General features: G+C 39.5%; 1 protein-coding gene across 4 annotated transcripts in view; it reads right to left on the bottom strand.

Annotated features, from left to right (window-relative positions):
- LOC119495924 (kinesin-like protein KIF20B) overlaps positions 1-21,465 on the bottom strand; it is a 54,934-nt gene that overhangs the window by 14,623 nt on the left and 18,846 nt on the right. Inside the window, exons 23-31 of one of the 4 annotated variants that reach the window (XM_037782841.1) lie at positions 21,301-21,355; positions 20,776-20,901; positions 19,841-19,974; positions 19,222-19,377; positions 18,616-18,843; positions 16,038-16,166; positions 14,778-14,885; positions 13,328-13,537; positions 571-612 (exon numbers count right to left, since the gene is read on the bottom strand). In XM_037782841.1, coding sequence (XP_037638769.1) covers positions 571-612; positions 13,328-13,537; positions 14,778-14,885; positions 16,038-16,166; positions 18,616-18,843; positions 19,222-19,377; positions 19,841-19,974; positions 20,776-20,901; positions 21,301-21,355 — 1,188 coding nt within the window. Of the gene's footprint in view, positions 1-570; positions 613-13,327; positions 13,538-14,777; positions 14,886-16,037; positions 16,167-17,291; positions 17,558-18,615; positions 18,844-19,221; positions 19,378-19,840; positions 19,975-20,775; positions 20,902-21,300; positions 21,356-21,465 lie in introns of those variants that run through there. The other 3 variants (XM_037782843.1, XM_037782842.1, XM_037782845.1) reach the window with 3 other exon arrangements.

Raw genomic sequence — 21,465 nt, 5'->3', positions numbered from 1 at the left:
TTTGTTTTTTTCTTAAATGGATATTTTTATTGCTTCGTATACTTTATTATTATATTTCATTGTATTATAATATATATGTCCTTCATATTTACTATTTATTTGTTTTCTTTTATGAAGCCTCTCAGGAAAAGCATTTCACACGATTGTACTTGTATAACTGGAGTGACAATAAACATACTGAATCTTAAATTCAGCTTGAAGGATCCTTCCTTCACTTTCAGAAACACCCACAGTTTTCTGCATCATATCCTCACTGCTCCTCATTCATTTCCCTGTACTCTTGTGAGGAAAGTATGGAATTCAGGCCAGCAGCCTTCTGGTCAGAAGCCCTCTTTTAATGTTTACACTTACCGCTATACTGGAACTTGCTGTATAAATTTGTGTAACATATTCATGGCGAGTAAGCCGTTTGGTAGCGCTGCATTTTTTTGGGCCCAGAAGTGAAAACTACACTAATGTGGTATATGATGATGAAGAATGTGATGACCGTGATGAGGAATGTTTTGTTTGTCTGCTTATGAGTATGGAAGGGTGAAAACACGATGCGGTTTTGTTAAAAAAAAAATGTACCTCAAGTTTTGTTCGTCGTTTACTCCTCCTGAAAATGTGAGACTTCACAAAAGAAAGAACGTGGTTAAAAACAAGCAGTGCATTAATGTGCTTATATAATAAAACAGAAGAGGAGAACTGAATCCTACGATTTAAACATTTTATGGCTAACATGGTGAGTGTCTGGTTAAACCGTGTTCACGCAGTGAAAAGCATTAGTAATGTTGCTAATTATACTGTTTACTAGCGGTCTAATACAAACTGAGCACTGACTTTGAATGATGATCAAGTTGTTACTGGAACCATGTTTGAGGTGTCTTGTTGCGATGGTGTAAGTTACACAGTCAGAGACAGGATGGCAGCGCCACCCACTAAGACTTAATTGATTTCGACCATATAATTACTTCGAAAAGCAAGACAAATGTCAAGAAAATTGGAAGCATCTACTACAACATCTAACTATGTTTTAAAAGCAGGAAGCAGAAAGAGGAACGCTTCTTATGTGACAAGCATTTGAAAAGTAATCCTAATTATTATTAAATTATAATTAATGATGAATATGACAAACATGAAAACAGATTGCACGAATCTTGAATTAAAGAAAAAGGAAAATATAGTTAAAATGCAGCTTATCCATTTGCTGTGATAAAGTAATTTTGGCAGACTAATGACCCGCCAGTGCGTCAGGCTCAACATGATTTACCGGAAAAAGCGTCCTAACTTTAGAAAATGTAAGCACTTAAAATAACAGTGGGTAGGAAGGGAGCAAATATGATTAAAAAAAGTTATTTTTTATAAAACTGTCATTATATATCCTGACAGTAATGCATGAGACAGGTAATCTGAATAAAATCATGTGCCTCTGTGTCCTCCGGTGCTCCTAATGGCATCTGCAAGATTTCACAGACCGGAGGAAAACAACCAATCAGAGCCGGGCTGGAGACTGCCGTCTCTGAGCAGCTGTCAATCACTCGTGAACTCCGATCAAACTAGGCAGCGCTGATCAAATATGAATCAATATTCTGTTACTGTAATGTCTATTTCTCACCTCAAATGATTTCAGAAACATCTTGTAGTGTACTGTTTAACTGTAAAATGAGAAAGTTTGGCAGCCATGTTGAGATCTGTTGAGGAAATACCAAGCACCACCCACCAGCCGGAGCAAACTTTCTCATTTTATGGCTAAACAGTACACTACAAGATGTTTCTGAAAACATTTGAGGCGAGAAATAGACATTACAGTAACAGAATATTGATTCATATTTGATCAGCGCTGCCTAGTTTGACCGTTTGATCGGAATTCACGAGTGATTGACAGCTGCCTCCATTGAATGAACAGCCAATAGGAACTCTCTCTGAAACTACCTGATTTTTTTAAAGCCTGAAAACAGAGCCATGAGGAGGTGCAAAAGTCTAGTTTTCTCTCACAACACTTTAATTACAACATGATGAAAGGTTACTTACGGATTTTTTGCCCAATGATGCCAAAAATATTCTGCCTACTGCAGGTTTAACACTAACACTGGCATGGGACAGACTGACACTCATCTCCACCATTTGGTGAACGCAAGTATGCAAAGATCAACGATGTCATGAAGCAGAAGCCGAGAAAGTTTCCTTGAATAATCCAAGAATGAAAGCTAACAGTCTAAGCATTGTTAAGATAAGAGCTTGGATAGGAATCCCTCTGATAAACGGAGGGAGGAGCATAGTAGTAGTTTGTTTGTTCACAGCACTAACATTGAGAAGTGGTATACACAAAATATATACACAAGTAACTACTCATGTATCTTTTCAGTTAAATTTTGAGTTCTTCATGACCTATTCAGACACTAACGAGATAGAAGCACTGACATGTTTTAATGTTTCATGTCGTTTTGAAAGGAAGCATTAAAAGTTGATATAGTCCAGGTCCTGATGGGATTGGATATAAAGTGTCGTTGGTGCCACCGTGGGGTGCGGAGTCTCTTTATCAAGCCCTGTTGGACCCCAAGTGTCCAACTACTCCCCGCTCCATTCATATTTAATGTTCAAAACCAATAGGCTCTGTGTGTTTGAAGATGCACATCACTCGTATAAATCGTGTGTTGTTCGCAGAGTGTACGTTTAATGAGTCACTGACTTGCCTTCTGTGAGACAGCCACAAAACAAAGCTATTTAAGTGCCATGAGGAACATACTGAAAGAAGAAAACAAACCCAAAACGGAAGCAGTTGAAGCATTGTTTAAGATTAAAGTGCCGATGCAGTCTCCTGGAGCATTACTGTGTCTTTTGAGGCCACCAGACTTTTTCAGTTGTGTTCCACTAATGCTGAAGGGAGTATTTGTACTGAAAAGCTACTGCAGTTAAGTACATTAACTGATCAATAGGTTATATTCTGTTTTGTAATTAAGGTGGTTATAATAATGCTGCCCCCCTTTGGGGTTTGACAGAATGAAAGCAACACCTTACATTTGCGTCGATGCATCACAACTACTGCCAAACAGAAACTCGCGCACCACAAATACTCACCCACTCCGTCCAATTAATGAAGAGCTGAAGCACAAAACTGAGCGAGATGGATGAGTTGTTGTTTTTAGGTGACTGACCTGTGAAATTGCAAATCTGCAATTCCTGCTAAAAGCTCCAAGGACTTCACTGTTTGTCTGCGTCTGTCTGAGCGTTCTGTGACTCTCACTTTCTCCCTGACCTCTGTGAGAGCCCTATTAAGTGTCCCATTAATCAGTGGTGAGCCTCTCTCTGCCTGTGCTCCCGCTGACTCTCGGCTGGATCAAGGATAGGCCAAGATCCTGCTGCCACGGAGATTGAGTGAAGGGATGAGGCAGAGACATGCTGTTCAGATTATCTAAAATGCCATCTGACGCACATACTGCTTTTCTCTTACCCTGAAGCGACACTGGCTTTGAGTAGCTTAATATAATAAACATACAATACCTACTGTACAAATTCTCAGTTTCAAAAGAACTAAATAAAAAATATTAGGGCTGTCAAACGCTTAAAATATTTAATCTCTGCTAGATGTTCCTCGTTCTTTACCAGCTAATCTCAAACTTTGTCTGCCTGCTGTTTGGTGCTAGACAAATAGCATACACTTCAGTTATTCATCGATGTTTCTGCAGTTCAAGTGACCCTTTCACATTACACTGAGTCACTTGATTTGTTCCGATTATCAAAAAATATCGTCGCACTACATGCGAATGTCATGCGTGTTCTTTTCCAAAATAAGACACTGTAACTATTAGTCGTTAGGTTACAAAATGCTTTTATTTTACAGTGAACACTTAGCTACTCAAAGTTATTTTGGCCATGGTCTCAGGAGGATTCTTACTCTCTCAAAATGCTCCACCACAACTAATGACGCAAGTAACATTTCCAAAGACCTTCTCTCTTAAGCCACCAGAATATTTTTTTTTTCATCTTGCCTGGCTATTAAAGCACATATTTAGCAGTTATTTCCACGCAGTTATTTCTCCAACGAGTCTCCGCGATGCCAACTGACGCAGTTGGTAGGAGTTTTGTGATGGAACTAGAAAGCCTCTATTACAGGCTGTGTAACTGGAGTGGGAGAGGGACAGTGAGAGCTAGCAGTGATCAATTACATGTTGTGTGACTGGGAACAGTATATTTCAGTGAGCATAGACTGTGTGACTTTATAATGTGTGGTTTTGAGTATGCATGTAATGACGCAAGCATACAACATATTGCAGACTTTAGATTTTGTAAGATTTTCTATAGTGCAAGAACTATATGTAATGTCTATGTGTATAAATATGTGACCGAGCAATTAGTTAAGGCACTAGGTTTGTTGGCACTTGAGTATATTAAAAAGTTAATTAGTACATCCTATGACTTTTTTCTTAACGTTAGGGTCACTTAAACACATTGCAGCAGAGTAAATAATTACAGGCTATATTGTCTACTGACAATATGAGAAGGTGCTGGGTTGCGACTGTGTGTGATAAAGCGAGAGCATGAAGGATATGCTGTGCTAATGGATGTGTACATTAAGTACAGGCTGTGCAGTTCGACTCCGCTCAGATCTAAACTCTCTCAGCAGCGACTGTCACCGCTCTGTCAGCCCCTTCCGTTCTCTTTTTTATCCATCCTCCATTGCCTTTTATTGTTCCTGCTCCCATCCAACCACCCTACCCACAATTCCTCCTCTTTCATCTTGACATTCAACTTCCCCCCTCCTGAATCGCTGCTTGACTGCCACTTTCATCTTCCCGTTCTCCTCTTTCAACCCTGCTTTCTCTTCTTTTCCTTCTACCCTCCTCTCCACTCCACTGCTGTATTCCCTACGCTGTCTTTCTCCATCTGTCCTTCCTCCCCAGTCTTGTTTCATTTCACTTTCTTCCTCCCTGGCTGCATTTTCCCCCCTCCAACCCCTTAACCAATCTCTCTCAATTTATTCTTTCTGTGCTGCCTCTGCCTCCCTCTGCACTCTTTTCCTCAATTTCTTTTGGCTCATTCTCTCTTGGTTTTAGAGCTCACCTTCTCCCTTTGTTTTTTCTCTGCACCTTATTCACTCCCTTTTTCCTGTTGCTGGGTACTAAACGTTACATCAGCCTGCTTTATTGGCCAGGCACTGTGTGAAGGCAGACAGGGTCATTGAAGTGTTGACACTTCCGTGACCCCTTGGGCTCTTGACACTTCAAACCCCACAAATTATTTTTCTCATATGTTCAGATGAGGTAGGCTCCATCGCTTTCTAAGTGGAAACTGGGTCATTGCAGCAGCATGAATAGAGGTATTGGTTAGAGAACAAAGTGTACAAAAAGAAAAAAAAAAGACCATCTCTAAAACATTGTGCATGAATGGCAATCTACATTTCACGTTTACGGATTTTTAGCTAATTGTCATGCAGTTATGTACAGTGAAAAATATCTTTATACTAGGGCTGTCAAAGTTAACGCGATAACGCAAATTTGTTTTAACGGCACTAATTTCTTTAACGCAGTAACGCAACTTGCGATTTTTAGGTTGTAACGGACTCAGTTTTAAAGCTAGAGTGAAGATACTGGCACCGTGTGAGACTAGAAAACCTAAGGAATCCACTGGTACCAACCATCATACTATAGCTTGTGGGAAACTAAATAATGCTCCAAACTTGCACAACATTTTTGCGAGGAAAAAATGGCATGGCCATTTTCAAAGGGGTCCCTTGACCTCTGACCTCTAGATATGTGACTGAAAATGGGTTCTATGGGTACCCACGAGTCTCCCCTTTACAGACATGCCCGCTTTATGATAATCACATGCAGTTTGGGGCAAGTCATAGTCAAGTCAGCACACTGACACACTGACAGCTGTTGTTGTCTGTTGGGCTTGAGTTTGCCATGTTATGATTTGAGCATATATTTTACGCTGAGTGCAGTACCTGTCAGAGTATTAAATACTTAAATACTAAATATATTTTTAATCCATTGACAGCCCTACCTTATACACACAGAGAGTTTGTCTGATTGTCCCATCTTCTCGTCTCAGTTATTTTCTACTGCCATTTTAAAAGAAATGTGTTCAAGTTCATAAATGTTAACTGAAGTGCCCCAGATCCACAGAATAAAATCTGATGTCACATCACTTTGGATGTGCTGTAGAACCCCTCCCCAACTCAAACATCTGCATCTTTTTGTGGGCTTTTCATTACACTTCCCTCCCCTCTGTTTCTGTTCCAGTTGTCTCTCTTGAACCCTGAACGCTGACGTTCTTGTCAGCAGAACCGCAGTCATTAGTGGAATTACTTTGGGGTTTCATCGCAGAGCTTACACCCCTGTATAAATACTCCCACTGCTAAGGTATCAAAAGAGAAAAAGTCGTCATAACAGCAGAGTACAAAGAGACTGAGTCAAAAGAGACTAGTTACATGGGGGGAGGACTTGTTACATGAATTTGGCCTAATATGTTCCAGCTAAGGAGCTTTTGACAGAGTATGTAGGCACATCGCTAACACGCCTTCACACACGTCTTACTACAGACGGTTTTAAAAAATTAAGGAGGGAAGATTTACTATATCTGGTGTCCTTCTATTTGTTCCAAGTCTACAGGTTTGGCAAACTCACAAAACAGTTTTAATGACTGCACTTTGTCATTTTTTTAATGATCCAGTAAAAGTGACAATATTCCTCATTGAATTAAAAGGTAGACTCGTTCTGTTCCTCAATGTTTTTAATTTCTCTTCACTACCTCCTTAAAACAAAATAACTTCTCCTAATACAAAGGGTAATCAGGGTCTGAAACTAACTTTTTTCACTGCCTGTCACTGTGGCAGGCAAGTTTGTTCTTAGAAATTGTAATTGTTGAATTGAATATTTAGATTTTGAGAGGTTTGACTCTTTTGGTGAATGAAAAAAGCAGTTTTGTACAAAAACACGCTGATATTCCTTAAAGTAAGGTATCAAATACAAATCGGAAACTCTGGTATCGTCTCGGCTCTATTGCAAAACTTCAAACGATACCCTGCCCTAGTTATGTGAAAACTTCCTTCTTTTACCTCTACTTTTCAAACTGTTAATCAAAAACACTTAAGTGAGCTACATGTTTCAAGTAGCTGCATCACACAGTTGATTCAGTTTCTAAATAGCTTTCCTCTTGGTACTGTCTCAAAACGATTTTCATCTTTTATTCAGCAAGGTTCACTTTCCAAGACTGTAGTGTCGAGATCCATCTCAGAAAAACTGAGTCTCAAGTAGATTTACATAACGTCAGTGTTCACTTCACTTACGAAAATACCAAGGCAACATTAGCGGTCTGCTGTAATCATAATAACCAGCTTTCACTATTCGAACATTTTAAATGGTTAGTTAGGGTGTATAGAAGTGGGGTTGTATGAGTTACTTATTCATAGTCCGTGTATTACCTAGAGTAGATGGCGGTTGGCACGCCCCCAATTTAGAGAAGCAGACAGGCACGGGTGCAAAGCAATGTACTGCTGTGGACGGGGGCCAGCAGCAAAACATATTTTATCCACCATACTCACAAAAAAAAATCCCCCCAAAAAAATCAATATCAGTTCAAGTGTACTCTATATTTAGAATATTTTCCGACAGGGAACTGAACTGAAACTTACCTATACTGTTTTTGGCAGCTGAGTCTGGTGGCTTTGAAGAGAGCACAGATAAGATTCACTTTCAGTTCAGTCCCCAGTCGGAAGGGGCTGTCTGATGGCAGGATAAAGCAGTGAAAATATTCTAAATATAGAGTACACTTAACGGATACAGATTTTTTTAGGTAAGCCTTTTTATTTAGGTGGCTAAAATACGTTCGTTCCACTGACTATGAATAAGTACTTCATACATCACTTCTGATTTTATACACTGCTCTAGAGGGCAAGGTTGACAGCATTTTGTAGCAACATTTTGTGGAACAAAATGGGTAGGTGACTTAATCCTCTGTTAAATATACATCTTATTTAGGGAGATTAAGTTTTCCTGGAAAGATAGAGTGGAGTGTGTGCCATGTTAAATGTGTGCCAGATTTCCCCCTACGATGTGATGCCATGTATGAGCACCTCTCCTCTGCAAATTATCTTTTTGGATGTTTGTCTGCTAAATCGCTGCAAACCAAAATGCCCTTTACAAGAATAAGTAGATTTTAAATGGACTCAGCTTAGTCAGTTTTATTATTTTTAACATGGTAAAAGCCTACATGTACTCTGATTTGCATAGCATTTATAACCTTGCCCTTGGTGACAAACAGTTATTCAGGGAAGCTTGTTGTCACTGAAGGTGTGAAAATTGCTGTCAGAATACTGCCAACAAGTCCCAGAGCAAGGGTGTCAAAGTGATTTATATCTGCCAACCTGCGCCGAGATGGGATGGCACCATAACTACGATCAACCCCCCAACAACAGGAGTAAAACTTGCGTTGGCTCTACATGACATATTGTATATGAAAACAGTGTTATGCTTGTATAATGGGGATAGTCACGTACTACCTGGGGGTTATATGCTCTCAATTCAACAAAACAAGATATAAAACAACTACCAACTCCAGAACAGGAATTTCTTGGAATATAAAATAAATATGTTATTGTTAGATGAGGCATATAGATTAATTGTGGGTTCATTTAAAGGGAAATTACATGTTTGATAAGAAATGCCTCGTACTGCAATAGGGCTGGGCAATATGCGACAATGTGAAAATGTGAATGGCCCTATCTAGAGCCAGTGTCTGTTCATTCTAAGGTAACAAAAAATCTTATTATCAGGTGATTATACACTATAGAAAGTATACTTATTAATAATGAATTCCATTTCTGCCGATAGATTCCCCTAAATGCTACACACTGTTCCTTTAAAAGGGACTGTTTGTAACTTCTTACACGTATAAATCACCCGGGTCGGTGTCCCATGCGCGCTCGCATATGCGCACTCGCGTGTGGCTAATAGAAGAAAGACATTTCTACTGCACTGTGTTGCAGTGACGGAGCATATGGAGCCAAGTTACTGCATTCAAATGTGTTTTGAGTGTTTCTTATGATGCGTTATCAGAGAAGAACAAAATATGCAACATGAAAACTTGTTTGTGGGTTAACCATACGAAGCACTGTTAGTTTACACCGTATGAAATGAATTGCGGCATTTATCAAGTCACCACTTAAAAAGCTGCTGCACTCGTCAAAGAACATCTCAACCATGAGTATCAAGCAAAACACAGTCTCCTTTATTTGTCCTTTGATATTATCATTTTGTCATTCTGGTCCGTCATGCACGAAATTGGCTTGATGGCTTGTGTTGCACTTGCTATTAAAGTAACTTTATCAGTGGTAAACTTAAAACACTGAGCACGTGCAAGTATGAATTACCGACATAAGGTGTTTTCATGCTTAAGAACTCTGAATAAATCAGCACCTCCCAAGCTCACTGTCACTTGGGATTATGTGGAAACGGGAAATTCAGTGTTTACAGGGTGAGCAACAAGCAGGCAACACTGTGAAATTACAATAATGATGATATATAATATTAATGACAAAATGAAAGAGGCAGCAGGAAAATATTGACTGGTTTATATTTGCGCAGAGATATCTATATTATCGTATATTAAATTATCGTTACCTTTGCACAATCTTGTACTTTGCATCACACACACAATTCTTATTTTTCCAAATGCAGACATGTAGGTTTTCAAGACGATTGCCAAAGAGAGAAAAAGGAAAAGGAAAATAGTGAGTGATTTCTGAAACAGGAGCCGCACAAGCTGCAACCAGCGTTAACTTTTGCAGACAGTGACAGAGGAACAGTGATGTGACAAGTGAACTGTACCCGACCTCGTGTTTCTCTGAGTGGGATGCTTGTTTAATATGTTCTCTGGGGGGAGTGAGAATGTGTGTGTGTGTGTGTGTGTGTGTGTGTGTGTGTGTGTGTGTGTGTGTGTGTGTGTGTAGGTATCACTAAAGAGAGTGTGTTTCTCATTGTAAGTGGCAGTTATCATTAATGAGATTGTTTTTTCTCACCCATGCATGTGAGAGTTTTTTTTACCATCTATACTGTATGCTTTATATCTACTCGTGGTGTTAATGTCACTAAAAGTACGCTTTTTTCCCCCAGGTGTTAAGAATAATATTCTGTTAAAATTAAGGACACATATGCATATGAAGCAAAAATATGGTTTTGAATCATTTATCATATCTTATTTTATTTAGACGCCAAAAATCTTTAGTTGCACAATTAAGAACCGCTTTTCTTCCTCTACATGTTGAGGTTTGCAGATACTATAAAATATTCAGGAGGGAAAATAGATTCTGCAACCTGTATGATTACGCAGAATTCACATTTTCTTTTCTATCTATGATTAATCACTGTAAAAAAGTCAATTCTTTTATGAAATGATCAACAATACTCTGAAATATTCTGGTGTATAAATATTCAAAAACGCTGCTGCTAATCTTTAGTGCATTTACGTTCGCTAACTAAGGCCACATGGACTATTTCATTAGTCTTATGTTATTTTTCTCTACTATAATCATACGACATACGTTTTATCAATCATTTACAAATTTAGTTGTACAAATAAAAGGTCTGAAAAACATGATTATGAAAATGATGCGTATTCGTTTTCTTTTTAGTTGGAATATGGTAAGTGCTGCATTCTTGATCTGATTTATATTAATTTGTGGTGTCTTGTAAACTCATGCAGAGCAAATATGTACGTACATGTGTCACATGCCTTTGGGAGCCAGATTTAACAGAGGCATTAGCCTACTTCCCTTGCATTAGTCGGAACACACAAATTAACATAAGCGCAGCTCCTCAACTGCATTACATCAAATTCCAGTGAGCCGATGTCCTGAAAACAACCTTTACCCTGTTTGCCCTCCAGTGCAGCTTCACTTTTCTACTAAGTCTGCTCTTGTTTCCATGGAGCCTCTTTGGTCTCTTCTGGGATTTGTCTTCAAGACAATGTGTGACTTGCAATTATTTTCACAGAGCATCCATAGTTATCGACCAGTTCACAGGGTGTAAACTCTGTTTCCAAACGGTACAGGTGGGATTGGCTTGTTGACCTTGTTACTTGTACTAGTCACACTTTGCCTACACGGTATGCAAATTGCATTCGTTGAGCTTCTGGCATGTGCTTGTGCACTAAATGCTGTATGCATTTTCTACTGCACATGTTTTGTATGTATTCTATCAGACGTGACATATTTTATAATGGTGCCTTTCTACAGAAATATTTTTATCCTTGTCCTATACCTAGGGCTCTACGATTAAATCAAAATTATTTTTTACGTGACAAAAATTCAGCTATGTTTGTATTAGCAGGGAGATCCGTTGCAAGACAAACACTACTAATTTCTCTAGATCAACAAATGACAACTGCATGACGCTCCACGGGAGCTCTCACAGGGAGCTCTCACAGGGAGAGAGAGAGAGAGAGGCAGTACACTTGTGAGAATAAAAGGCGGTGAAAGAAAAAGATTTTTTGGAAGAACAAAAATGTGCATCGCTGAGGTAGAATAAATAAATGCAAATGTATCCACCCCCCGGTGTACTTGTACCATACAGACTTGTAGAGTCTGCTGAGTAGAACTGGATTCACAGACGATGATGTCAAGAGCTCCTACGTTACTTTGCAGGCAAGAGTTACACCATGGATTAGTACAACCGTTCCAATACCCATACCACCATACTCTTCAGTGTGAAATACAAAGATTTAGTATGTCCTGGTACATAGTATGTCAAATGCAGTATGTAACGTTGATGAATACATTAATATAGGCAAATTTTGCGCTACAGTTTGCAACGGATATGAGCAAGCGGGTCACAGTTTAAGGCGCAATATTATGACGACGTAGTATGTCCCAATTGTGTACAACCTGCATGCAACAGTGTGTACTTTGTAAGGGCAGCTGCAGTACGTACTGAAATAAAAATAAAAAGTATGAAATCGGGAACGCAACAGAAATCTTCAGTAGAAATTCCCTATCACTGACCACTCAAACATCCAGTGGAGCATTAAAAAAAACAACTACAGAAGTCACGGTGTGGATTATTACCTAGGTGAGCCAAAGATATCGCTCTGGTCACCACTGCAAAACAATAGATTCATGTGTTGCTGGACAAATGCTACTCAAAGTTTTCCCGCAACTGTACTCCATGTTGTGCTAACTGCCTTATGTTGTATATTTAAATCCAGGTGTCGAGCAGCAGTTAAGGCAGACACACACATGAGTGTATCATCTGAGTTAACAAGCTGGGTTACCCTTGAGGATCATACAGGACTGAAGCAGGCTCTAATAACTGCTGGAGAAAGAAATGGTTTGCCAACATCAGATCAAACATTGCGTAAGAAGTCTCCCAAGAGCCCAAGTTACACCTGGCAACAGGTGACCTGTGTATTAATTAACATTTGTATCTTTTTTTTCAACACACAGGAAAACATTTGAACATAAAGACACTTAATAACATATAAATATTTGTTTCGCTGGAAAAGAAAATGGTATCACGAAGAGTCATGGGAGAAAATCATGATCTCAATTCTGAGTAGAAAAAAAATCTGAAAATTTGACTAGAGACATGTTGCCTTACTTTTACCTCTATAAGTTGTATTCTATTATATGTAAAACATACAAAGAGGGCAACAGAGAATGAGAAAGGAGAAATCACAAGAAATTATTGTCTAATGCCAGATTCAAAACCAAAGATCTTGCAATCACGAAATTTGCACACAATGGCAACCTCACTACGTACGTTTTAATACCTCCATTTCATATATCACTGTATTATTTCAAAAGCAGTACAAACATATTCCTGGGAATCGTTTTGAATTTTTATGTACTGGTGTAGAAGTGCCAAGTTTAGAAGTACAACTGCTGTTGCTCCATTCTCAGAATTAAATGTTAAGGCAATCCTGCACTACCCGGTGCTGGATTGATGGTAGCTTAGAGAAAGGTTTCACAGTGACATTTTCTCCACAGAGCATGTGTGAAAAATGAACTATCATCTCTGAAGATAACTGAAAAAGCCCATCTCTGTGGCTCGTGTTGCACTGTTGTTTTTTAGTTTTCAAGGGAGGATTTATTTTTGGAAACCAGAGGGGAACGGGGTGTACAAATGCAGCACCATACAGTGGGATGTTTTCACGTTTGCCATTTTTTGTAGTTGGAAACAGATAGTAGGAAATGTATCCACGAAGGGCAAAAGAGTTGTGTTCAAACCACCTCACGGATTAACTTGCTTATTAATAATTTTTAATTATCTCTTACTTTAGATATAAAACATGTTTTAACACCTGGTGAATGTGTGGACAAGCTGCTTTTTGTTTGACTAGATCTTACCTTATCCATCTCTCCGCTCTTCCTCTTGCGTGCAGAGCGTGTGATTTTGACGGTGACGGTGTTCTCCTCTCCCTGGCGCCGCAGAGCCATGCGGTTTGGCTGCAGAGGGCTGAAGGAGATCTCCAGCTCCGGCCGCGGGAAGCGGCTCATCCTGCCGTTCTCTGTGGAAATCTCAGAGGAGTCCAGCACGGACGGATAGCCAGCTGAGCCCTGTGGGACCGCACGTGATTTTAAGGTTAAAGGTCATTTCATGGTCACTCAAGAGAGAAATGTGTCTAGGTCTGAGGATACAGGCTGGTCTGTCTGTGACTACAAGGTGCCGAACATACTGATGCCTTTAGACCTCAGACCAAAGAAGAATGAGGGAATTGGAAATCATATTCTCTTGCAAATGATTCAACATTTATGGAGTATTATGATGAGGTTAACTGGCTCCTATTCATTTTGTCTGATGTTCCTGTCTGACCAGCTGCTGGCTCATTTTGGAATATCTCCCACCAAATGATCGAGACCGAGATAATGTGCACACCAAAATGTCTTGACCATCGACTACCTCAGCCACCTTATGTCGACAATATGCAGCATCACTTTGAATAGGATGTTTTTTTTTTTTCCCCTTTCTAGCAGTAGAAATTGTGTAGAAAGCCAAGAGTTTGGCAATTTTGGAATAAATAAATGTAAACAAAACAGTGTGATATTACTCAAATCATCAGCCTGTTCTGTAAAGTAATTTAAGGGGGCTTTCACAAGCCAACATTTAGTCAGGTTTAATCAAACTCTGGTACGTACCAAAACGCAGGCTGCCTGTGGAGGCATTTGTTGAGATGGATACAGGTAAATGACAGGTTAACATGAGTGTTTGTTTGACATCGGGGCCGAAGTGAACATACAGAATACGCTAAATAAATTCCACAAAAATAGTGACGTTTATGGAGTAAATTGGAGATAAACTGGAGGAGGAATTCCTGCGCACAGCAGCCTAGATCAGTGCAGAGTCAGAGTGAAAACTCTTCGACAGCGGTATTTCAAAGTCTGTGATTCCCTGCATAGAAGTGGCAGCTCTCGAGACGAAAATAATTAATAATAATTAATTAATTCGCTCCTTCGTACACGCCCCTCAGATTCTTTTTTTATTTGGTCTGCTTTAATTTGTGCACTCTGAAACCGAACCAGACTAAATACAAAAAGTATCAATTTCACTCTGATTCGGACTAACTTGTGAAAGTGCCCTTAAGCGCTCACTGAATGACTCTGATCCAAACGCAATGTTGTGTCGTTGTTTCATTTGAAAATATATATTTGCAAAACATCATAGAAAAAATGAAAACCTCTAATCTAATAACTTATGTTCAACAAGTGTCTGCAAACCCAGAATTAAAGTTTTGGACCTGATTCATGAAGAATACCACAGACCCATCTTTTCCATATTCACTTCCTCTCATGAGCTTACCTGACTGCTGACTGACGCTCTGGTATCCCTGCTTCCTCCTGACTTCTTGTTAATGGATTCACACTGGGGTTTCCCAACCAATGTAGCAGGGCCCTCATTGCTTTTAGTCTGTCACAGATAGAATAAGAAATTGAAAACAACGTAAATCGTGATCACAGGTGTAACTTTCATCCCACATTTATCTGCCAGGTGACAAAGCTCTACAGATAACAAAGAACACAATCTCCAGCATTTTCAAAGGGCCTCCTCAGTTCCTGGAGCTGAGGGTTTCTCACGTACAGATGCTGTTAAATCCACCGGACAGCGTGTCAGAAAAGTTTAACACTAGCAATGTCGACATACCGTGAAACACGACCAATCCTTGTTGAACATTGCTGTTAAGATGTACTCAAGCTCAAAACAAGAAATTCAAAATGCTCCAAGTCATAACAGTTTGTGGTCTGCTGGCCACATTTTCGCTTGAGGACATTCCATGAATAAAACAAGTAAAAAGGTGACATGTTCCGTGTCGCTGACATGCAACTTTGTGTTGAGTCTACTCCATTAATTCTCTTACTGTCTTTTATCATTATTCACATTCCCACTGTGCATTTAAACCTCACAAAAGATATTTGAAAACGGTTGAAAAAGAAAATGACAAGAGAGGAGTCAAGCTAAAACCCAAAGCAAACAAACAAACACAAACATTTACCCTGCCAGGCTCTTACTGTGTGTCTATGCTGTGTACTCTGACCTTTTCAATCCTGGCCTTAGCACAAATATAAAAACAAACATCAGGATGAGAGCAAAACTATGCCGCCGCCTGCCATCATGCGAACCACAAGCATTTTTGGCTTCGAGAACGAAACAATAACTACAAAGCTGTGTTCTTTAGAACTTGAAAAAATACGATAATTTCCAGTATATGGCTCTCTTTGACGTTGTTTTGGGCCATTTGGACACCAGAGAAATGCACTATGATGCTGGAGTGATTTGAGAAGCTTCCTCAGTTTTGATAGATTCTATATAAAGATAGAGTATTTTCAGCTCAGGTGTGCTTTAAGTAGAACAAAATGTAAGAGCATTCTGATATATTTGGGTGTGCAAACTCCTTTACACTTGCAATATTTTGATCCACCATGAAAAGATTCTAATAAGAGACATAAATTCAAGATGAACACTGCTGCAGTTCTTTGCGAAGGATGAAACCACAAATCTTTAGAGATGCCACCTTTTAAGCAAGCAATCATATTTCGGGTTGAGTATTCCTTTAAGACTGACCTGTTTGACTGTGCCCTCCTGGTTGGCATTTGAGGCCTTGAGCTCTTCCTTCAGTCGCAGGATCTCGGCCTCCCTTTCAGACAGAGCAGCCTGATGCTCTGCCACGCCGACGCCACCATTATCACCACTCTGTAACAGGAAGCACATGGACACTGAAGGATGTTTTCTGTTTCCACCCCCCCTTCAATGTTATGCTTTTCACCAAAAATGTTGCTTGGTTGGAACCATTAATGCAATAGAAAATTAGATTAAACCACGTATAATTGAAACTTAACAAGCAACCAATAATGAGGATTGTTTTTGGACTAGGAAGCAGGCTACATAACCGTTATTTATCGGTAAACATCCACAAAATTAAAAAACGTCAGGCTTAAATTATCCCACTTTGCAAAAATATCTAGTTAGGCCTAGTCATTCCTTAACACTTTCTAATGCATATATTGTAAACAAACACAATTAACTCAAATATTGCTTTCCTACACAAATCAGAGGTTGCCATTTAAGATGGGAGATGTACAGCTCATATTCAGGGAGAAACAAAAATAAAGCCACACAACATTTTGAGCGAGCACGGAACCATGAAACCTAAATGGGCATGACCAATATCCCGAGGCAAATGTACAAGACAACGCAGTCAGTGGAAAACTCTGGCGAGATTGAGCTGTTTGTGAAACAAATGATGAAATTGCTTGCAATGCACCATGACACTGGTCCCTAACCCTCACCTCGCCCTGAAAACATTAAAAAGCATTAGTTTTGACAGACAGCAGTAGGATCCCAGGGCAAAATATAGTGTTGGCCTGGAGTGACATATGGCTAAAATGAAATGAAACAAGAAATGTCTTTAAATGTGTGAACAAAATGACAACTCGGACGTAGTTGCTATCAAACTTCCAAATGTTTCTAAAAGTGTCTCAGCGAGCACCAACGCTCCTCAGATGTGGAAATGGGCAACAGTGCATGCTTTTCACTGGACATTACTTTCTGGCCTTGAACCTGTGATGCTGGGGTAATACGCAGTTACTAATCTAATGCAAACCAACAGCTCTGTGTAAAATAAGAATACTCATTATGAAATGTTATGGAGTGTGATCAAGTGTCCTTTTTAAACGACTGGTTGCAAAAATTAATCTTTGTACATGAATTTGGTTCAAAATTACCTTCAAATTTACATTGAATTTTGAAGACAACGACAGCATCCTATTTGAATTGTTATTTGTTGATAAAAAAAAAAAAAAAAAAAATCAATGCTTTCAATAATCCTTTTATGATTAGTGCTGCAGTTTGGATATCACTGCTGCGTCAGGTTTTGCACTTTGTCGCACGTATCGAGTTTCCTTCATATCCTTTGTGGCCCTTCAGATACAAAGACGCCTGCATAAAATTAGCTGCAATTCTCTCCCAAATGTTTTAATCAATGCAGCAACACCAGACACTGAGGCGAGCATCAATTTGATTTGGTGAATCATTGCAGCCTGCCCTTCACACTGTCTGTTCTGTAGCTATCCTGGGGAAGCTGCCTGGTTACAATGAGAGAAATTATGTTATTTTTGAAAACCACACAAAAGCTCAGAGAGAACAAAATGTTACTTTGAAAACCAAACAAAAGCTCAGTGGGGACAAAATGTGAGAGCGCAAAGAGCAAAATACTGAAAAAAAAAAAAATATATATATATATATATATATATATATATATATATATATATATATATGTGTGTGGAACAGAGACAGGGCTCCACTTTAACAAGGATGATTCACCTACAAAACCTCCTGCAATTTACCAGAGAAGGAAACGGAAGAAAGATGGAACTAGTGGTGACCCACAGCTTTGATAAGCTGCTCAAAAGTGTGACAAAAGTGGAAGAATCTCTGCCACCAAGTACACTCCTCCACTGGGTAACATTACAGAAACCAATTAGTAGAGAGAGTAATGTCAAGTAATTCTTATCTATCTGTTCAATTTTGTTGCAAACTGTGTTCCACTGCTTCCCTTTCCTCCTTTCCCTCCTTAGGGTTTCGGTAAAGTTGCTGACTGAGTCTCTCTCCTTGCACAACATTAGGGTCTGCTCTTCCAACAAATCCTATCTAAAGGTTAAATCGACACTGAGTGAAATGGGGCAGAAAACTGTTGGTGTGGTTCAAACTTTCAGTAAAGTTTCACCTCCGGCTAAATCCCCCCGATCAATAGTTTCACAGCAGGTGTTTTGCCTTGACGGATGATGGGAACAAATTGCTCTGACATCATTGATTGGAGTGTGTACAGAGGTGAAACATAGGATGTCTCAACTAGAGGAGAGCAGCTACTTGTTTTTAGTTCTTTGTTACTGAAGGCTGAGTGATCCATTAAAAGCCTCAGGGCTTTATACACAAGAGGAATGTTAACAGACTAAGAGATGTGAGATACTATTACTGCAACCTGCATCTTCTGCCTCATCTTCAACTCCCCTTTTAACTGAAGCAGATCTAACACTCTAAGATGTTTCACTCAAATTCTCGTGGTCAGTCTCTGGTGTAAAAAGCAGTTTACATCTCCAGTGTGTGGTCCCTGTGTCTGTCATCATCGTTATGTTATACTGACCTCTTGTGGTGGCTGTCTGTTATCTTGGCGTAGCTGTTGGATGAGTTTGTCTTTCTCTGCTTGGCTGGAGAGAAGCTTCTGTAGCTGGACCTCCAAAGCAGCTACCAGAGTGTCTCTCTCCTTCCTCCACTTCTCCATGATCTGCTCCTTCTCAGCCAGCTGGGATGACAAAGACTCCTGACAAAGAGGGACATGTAAAATATGTGGAGGGGAAACACTGGTTTTGTACTGTATGTATGTGGACGTGAGTGAGAAAGGGATACAGAAAAAGAAACGTATATATTTATATTGGTACACCAGTGAGGTTGTAATGATCATTAAAACATCAAAAAACAAACCTGTTGGATAAATTAAAAAAAGAGAAATTTGCTATTCTTAGACCACTAACACAAGTGAGGCAAAAAACATAATGTCACCCAAATCAAAATGGTTTAATCCTCAACTCTATATTGTCAATACTTGGTTCAACTGTCATCAGTCTCAGAAGGACTTTTCTTTAGCTGCAGGTGTACTTAAGCTCATCTGTGCTTTGAGATTAATTCTAACATGTTGACATGTCTACATGCATCAGCTATTGTTTAATGTGTAATATCATCCTTTTCCTACCAGCTGGCTCTGCTGTCGAGTGTAGCGTTCTCTGTCTTCGGCAAACTTCCTCATTTCCTGGTTCCTCTTGCCCTCCGCCTCTTTAGCTTGGCCGATCAGGGACAGCTTCTCCTCCAACCACTTTTTGCGTTCGACGTGGTGTTTCTCTGCACACAGCTGTACACAAAACAGTTATTTAATTCTTTTTAGAGAGGATTTCTGTATAAATATCTGGAACATGTTTAAGCTGGAATGCCTAATAAAATGCCTATATCAACAAAAAAAAGGTGGTATCTACTACAACTGCCTACATCAAGACAAGCTACCTTGATCTGACAACAGACATCAGTTTTGTATATGTGATCAGGGTGAGTTGTCAGTTTACAGTAATTCCTTGTTGAAAAAAAGTGTTGCTTTTTTGTTGCCAGAGAGGGACGTACAAATACTGTTGCGCCAAATTTGTGGATGACTGAGAATCACCTCAGTAAAATATTCTTGATTTATCACATTTTCAACAGGAATGATTAATTATCTATTCCAATAGGAATGTCGTCTTTTTCCTTCACACGTTGCATTTGAGAACAAACACTTCTGGTCCCACCATCTAACACAACATTTGAACATAACTTCCCTTCGTTACCTTCAAGCTTTCCTGAGCCTGGGCAGCTTCCTGTTTGGCCAGCTTGAGGTCATCTGATGGGCTGTCGACTTGACGGTGCCGGTCGGTTCCACGACGGTCCTGCTGCAACAACATCCCTTTCAATGTCTCCACCTCTGTAATGGCAAAAAACAGACAGTGAAAGAAAGTGAAGAAGATAGTTTCAACAAAATGAATACTTACATTCAAAGAGGAAACTAAGTATTTTTAGTTTAACTTTAAGTTTTAACTTTATATAACTGTCTTGCCTAGCCAAATTTACTAAGTGTAATAAGTAGGACCAAACATAGATTTATAATCTTTGCTCAAGTGACAGACTACATCTCCATATATACTATAAATCTTGCCATTTATAGTTTTTATAGATGGAAAGTTTCAACTAAAATCTGTGCCTTGGGAAGGTATTGCTTTAAAAAAAAAAATCTCAAAGTAGTCGAGATAATAAACCTGTGTGGTGGAGGAAACACTCAAGCAAGATGTAAAAAATGGAATTTGGTCTGGTGTTATGAGCCTGTGACTAAATCAAGTTTTATTTGGGGGTTTTATTGCATCTGCTTTTATTTGTGCATCTTCTTGTGGTGTGCTATACTTCACACTCTGCCTCCTGTATTTCTGTCCTCATAGCGACACAACACTGGCTGACTTACTGAGCTGACTTTGGTATCCAATTTAAATGTGTTATTGCTGTGAGGAAATACAAGTTTACTCCAGTCTCAGTGTCCAGTCAGCTTCATTTAATGTCTTTTATGCACAGTCTTGTTTTTCTCTGCAGCTTGCAAAGATAAGAGGATTAGACTAAGCCGTCCATGGGCAAAAACCCCATGATTTTTAAAATCAAAATAATGAAATCCACATTCTTTCCACAATGTCTGGGTCTGCTGTTCATGTTCTCTCTTTGATTTTGTTCAGATCCTTACCGCTGGAGAGCTCCTGGATGAGGTTAAGTTTCTCCTCCAAGACCTGCTCCATCTGATCCTGCGTCTCTTCCTGCTCCGTCAGAGCCAAACGCATGTCCTCCATCACACGCTCCTTCGCTTCAAGGTCTACAAATCAACAAAAAACACACCCAGCCACACACACACACAAGGTCAGGTTTACAAGCAGAACACCAGAATCAACCTAAAGAACACCTGGCCAGAGCAATAACATGTAAATTGCTCTGCTCTATAAAATGTTGACCCCTGAGGGAGGTATTCTCCTTTTCATTGCCCTTCCATACAACAGGTAAAAGGTCAGACAAGTTCAAAGTTTTAGGATCTTTCAACAGAAAAACTGCTCGCGAGATTCACTTTCGATATTATATAGATCAATATTGACAATAATCATCCGTTGCAGCCCTAGAAAAGAGTGGCCATGCTGAACTCAAAGGCAGATCTCTTTCCACAAACATGACAAAATGCTTTTCCTGTAGTGAACCACACACAAAAACACCCATCATTTACCTTTACAGGCCTTCTGGTAGAGCGTCTGGTCAGACTTGATGTCAGATGATTGTTCCTAGAGGAGGAAAGGAGGAGATGAAGCAATGAGGAGAGCATGAAGATGGCACATCGATATACCAGTATGGAGGGAGCCAAAGTGAAATCTGCTAGATTGCATACTAGCAC

The sequence above is a fragment of the Sebastes umbrosus genome, chromosome 10, assembly GCF_015220745.1.
Source record: "Sebastes umbrosus isolate fSebUmb1 chromosome 10, fSebUmb1.pri, whole genome shotgun sequence".
NCBI classification, from domain to species: Eukaryota; Metazoa; Chordata; class Actinopteri; order Perciformes; family Sebastidae; genus Sebastes; species Sebastes umbrosus.
Note: the sequence above shows the minus strand (reverse complement) of the source record. Positions and strands in the feature narration are given on the sequence as shown.